The 4,515-nt window shown below is 26.0% G+C and overlaps 1 protein-coding gene across 3 annotated transcripts; it reads right to left on the bottom strand.

The window, feature by feature from the left end:
- Positions 1 to 2,664: 2,664 nt before the first annotated feature.
- LOC112593423 lies at positions 2,665 to 4,023 on the bottom strand. Of its 3 annotated transcripts, none has more exons than XM_025337815.1 (4): positions 3,835 to 4,023; positions 3,555 to 3,748; positions 2,794 to 3,078; positions 2,665 to 2,701 (listed from the first exon to the last, which is right to left on the bottom strand). In XM_025337815.1, exons 1-3 carry the CDS (start codon positions 4,004 to 4,006, stop codon positions 3,034 to 3,036), a joined length of 411 nt encoding a protein of 136 aa, XP_025193600.1. In that variant the 5' UTR covers positions 4,007 to 4,023; the 3' UTR covers positions 2,665 to 2,701; positions 2,794 to 3,033. The 3 variants fall into 3 exon arrangements, with proteins under 3 accessions (XP_025193600.1, XP_025193601.1, XP_025193599.1); XM_025337816.1 differs by having other exon boundaries at positions 3,627 to 3,748; XM_025337814.1 differs by having other exon boundaries at positions 2,794 to 3,748.
- Between the last annotated feature and the right edge of the window lie 492 nt (positions 4,024 to 4,515).

The raw sequence follows: 4,515 nt of genomic DNA, 5'->3' as shown, positions 1-4,515 counted from the left end.
GTATTTCTTAGAAGCTAATTTTCTAATATCAACAACACTCTTTGGTGGTTACTCTGATGCACGATTCTAAACAAAGATTTTCATTATGGTTTCTTGATTTAGATTCTATTAAATTCATCGTAGAAAATTCCGATTCACTTATATACATACTTCCAAATAATAAAAAAATTTCAATAGAAAAATCACTGCTTCACCGTGAATGCTATACAAGTATAGTACCTACATTAATTCTGTACGTAGCGAGTTGAATTTAAGTATGGTTAGATTAGATTAGATTTTGGACGTTACTCATTATACCTATGTTTTATAGTATAATAATATAAAATATAAAAATTTTTACGTTATTATATTACGATTTTATTACTATAATATTGTAGTTTTTTTTTAAACTGGGGAGGGGGCAAATAAAGGCGTTAATGGCTGCAGATTGGACCACTCTGTTGTATAATAGTTATTAAACTGTATGCTGTAGCCTTGGACTTTGAAGTATAATACCTACAATGTTCATGAAATATTGAGAAAGATTTTAAATTTCAAATGTGATTAAATATTGATTTAAAGTAACACAAAATTTATTAGACCTTTTGTTAGTTATTTCATAGTCACAAAATTTTAATACAGAGAAGCGGTTTATAAGTTATAACCATAGTTAAGAAACCAAACATATACTGCAGAAGTAGAGAATACAATACGTTTTGTCAAATTGTTTGTTTTATGATCCTATGAATTTCAAAAAAAAGATAGTTAAGTTTGAAAAATAATAAATAATCTTAAAATAATGAAAACTGGTTTCTATTTATATTATGATATCAAAAAAATAAAAACTTGTTAGCACAGAAAGCATTTTATTTTAAATTGTGTATAAACTTGATTTCTTATATTTACTTGTAAATTAAGAAGTTATTTTAACTAGAAAAGTTTTTTTTTATTAATAAATATTTAAGAGTCTTCTTAATATCACAAATAAATACATAATTAATACTAATAATTAGACTAAAATAATATATAATTTGAATAATATATAACACTGAATGATAAAAAAAAATTCCTTTGAATTATCGGTTACGATTTTGGTTTCATTTTTTTATAAAACGTAAATAAGAATTTGGATAATGTTTCGGTTCTGTGATTTTGACAAGGTTCAAGTTCTAAACTTGTTTTTAAAATTCTCTGTTCAACTCCTTAAAATTACCAAACAAAAGAAAACATTATTAAATATTTAAACATGTTGCAAAAAAAATCATAATTTCATTTTATGTTGACTTCGATAAAAATCGAGTGTAACGCAGCATACTTTAACCGGTGTCGCAGTAAAAATTTCGTGGTAAAAATATCTTAACAAAAACGTCACGATAAAAATGTCGCCAAAACAAAAATGTCGCAGGTAGTAATAATCGCCGTAGTCGCCGATATGGCTCGTAGTTCCGGTTTTCGTTCAATCGTAGGTAAGATTAGATTAGATTAAAGTAGGTACCATAATATAATACCTACGAAAATAAAGTTCAGTATACATATTACATATTAGTGTGTAGTTAGTGTTATTGTGTAATCTAAAACCATAGCAGAAACTCTATAATATAATCTATACATTATGTCATTTGAGTATATAATAAACCAAAAAAATGAAAAACTACTCAAGTTTAATTCTTTTTTATACAAAAAAGAAAGAGAAAACGAAAACAAAATTATTTGGAAGTGCATAGAGTATAATACAAAGAAATGTCGTGGTCAATTACATTCATCTGAACAAAATGTAGTTCATACTACTGAATATAACCATGTTTCCAATATTGCAAAAGTTGAAGCTAAAGAAACAATGGCAAGACTTAAAAATATTGCAAAAACTAACTCAACTTAGTACCCATTCTGTATTAGGAACACTGACATCACAGATATATAGTTATATAGATATATTAATAAATAAATCATACCTATTATTAAAATATATATTTTGAATTTTTACTACATATTTATGTACATATTTTGATTTCATAAATACATATAAATCCAAACCCTAATTATAATATTAATATTATATTTTTCATATTCGATATCGCGATATTTTTTTATTCTTGGCTTTTTGTGTTTACGACATTTTAACCGCGACATTATGGCGTGTATTTACTTTAACCTAACCTTTTTTCAAAATATATATATGTATCTTAAATAATAATATAATGTAACTGAGTATTTGTTATCAGGGTTCCCCCCTCAAAATATCCCTCGTTCAAAATACCCCCCGTTAAAAATATCCCCGTTACAAATATCTCAATTAAAAATATACTATATTCAAAATACTCAAATTTAACGTCATTATTTACAAACGGTCAACATACAATTTAGGTCCGTAGGTATGCTGACCCGACCGTGCGAAGATTCAGATAATAATAATAAAATATATAATAATAAGAAGATAACATTTAATTGCTTTTATATCAGTCCATCGAATATTTGACATTAAACGTTATTTCGGTTTCAACACAGTACACTATTAACATTATTTTTTAAATAAAATACACATATAAAAGATTTTTTAAATGAAAAATTACATGCAATGCCTTTTAAATAATTAAGTACAGTAACATGTTCATAATTATTAAGAACCACTTATTTTAATTGTTTATCCAATTTCTCGTAAATTTTCTTTTTTTAACGTGTAGCTCACCAGACGTGTATTTTTCAATTTTTGCTTCTTGAAGGTCTACATAATAATTGTAATATAATTTTAACATAATTGTAATAATATTACTTAAATAAAACTAAAAAAAAATAATAATTGTATATTTTATTTACCTTGCTCTAATTGGAGACACTTGATACATTTCCATATCGATGCATGATGAGCTCCTAGAGATCCATTAAAGGCATGGTACCACCCTCTCGACGGCATTGTTTGTGTGAGGCTTATTGTCAATAACTGATTGATAAAAATTCCACAAATCAATATTAAAATGTGCTCTTCTTCGTCCTCTTCGCCCAAAACGTTCAATCCACGTGTCTTCAAAATACATTATTATAGATTCTAATAATTCTTCATTTTGTCTGTAGGCCACTATTTTGTATTTTCCTCCAAACACTCTGAGTAAAATAAAAAAAAGCAATTTCTAATAACCGCCGTTGGAAATTCTTCTTTAAAAGTTGATATAAAAGCATTTTCAAAATCAACCATTAACATAGATGGCTTCAGATCTGGTTTCTTAATTTTTAAAAATTTTTAAATTTCTGAATACGTTTCTTTTGTTTAGTCAGTCATTAAAATATAAACTAAAGGATATGTAACATTTTTTTTTACAAGCGTGAATTGTATAAAGTTGAGAAAACAACGATGGAACAGATTTAAGAGTTCTATCAGCCATTCAAACATCTGATTCGCTTAAAAAATCTAAATTATTTTTTGTAGTTAATATTAAACTACGTTTTCCCTCCATGTTAATATCGTATAACAAAAATGGAACCCCCGTTTTGGTTACCTTATATTGGTCTGGTAATATTAAATCAGTTATGTTGATTGTATTCGTAGGGTAATCATTATATTTATATCTTGTTCTACTTACAGTCTGAGATAACATATCAATTGGTAATTTATTTACAGTTATTTTAGATACATCTGAAACTATTTTACTAACTACATTTCTTGTAGGTTCACATGACATTTTAGCTTCATTTTTTAATTTATCAATTGCTTCTTTAATATTAACTTTATCAGGATTTGGAGGATGTCTATGTGTGGGTATTTTTATAATTTCTCCTAAAAAAAAATAAAAAAAAAATGTAATTGGCTGAAAAAAACAAATGCATTTTTGATACCAAAAGTATTAATCTGTTTTGACGTACCTGATTCTTCGTCATTAGTTGTATGACAGCATCCTTTACATTTGTAATTTATAAATTCAATATAGCGCCAAATACATTTATTTTCAGTTGATCGGTGTAAGCTATGCAAATATCCATCGTATGAAAGTAGCTTTTTGCCTTTTTGACTATTTACAAAAATTAAATTCGACATTTTTCGTTTTATAGTTTTCATGGATATGAAATGGTGACCACGCTCACAAGTGTAATGCTGAAACCTTATCGAAAATGTTGATGGTCTGTATTTATCAACTTATTTTATCATTTTTATTACTTCAACAAAATACAGGTATTCCTATTACAAGTTCTAATAATATCTGATTACGCGGCTTAATATAAAGATATCGGAAATGAGATAATCATAAATGACTATTATATTGAATTTTACTGATATTCATTATATACTATGATTTACATATAATATGTATGTTAGTATAACTATAACCTAATTTATGAAAAGTTAAAAAAAGTTTAAAGTTTAAAAATCTTTTTTTTTGTATATTGTTATAAATTAAGGGATAATATTACTGGCGATATTTAGAATATAGGATATTTTGAGGGTGCACCGTTTAAAATCATAGATACTTACATGCATATTATGCATTACGTCATTACGGCTTAGTTAAAAATAAATATTCAAATTTTTAATTATATAGAACAAAA

The sequence above is a fragment of the Melanaphis sacchari genome, unplaced genomic scaffold, assembly GCF_002803265.2.
Source record: "Melanaphis sacchari strain LSU unplaced genomic scaffold, SCAv2.0 Contig2040_pilon_pilon, whole genome shotgun sequence".
Lineage (NCBI taxonomy): Eukaryota > Metazoa > Arthropoda > Insecta > Hemiptera > Aphididae > Melanaphis > Melanaphis sacchari.
This window is presented reverse-complemented; position numbering and strand designations above follow the sequence as displayed.

Coding starts and splice junctions, on each gene's coding strand:
- LOC112593423 (XM_025337814.1), bottom strand. CDS start 4,006: ATGTCGAATTTAATTTTTGTAAATAGTCAAAAAGGCAAAAAGCTACTT. Junction 3,749..3,834: donor AACTAATGACGAAGAATCAG/GTACGTCAAAAC, acceptor ATTTTTTTTTAG/GAGAAATTATAAAAATACCC.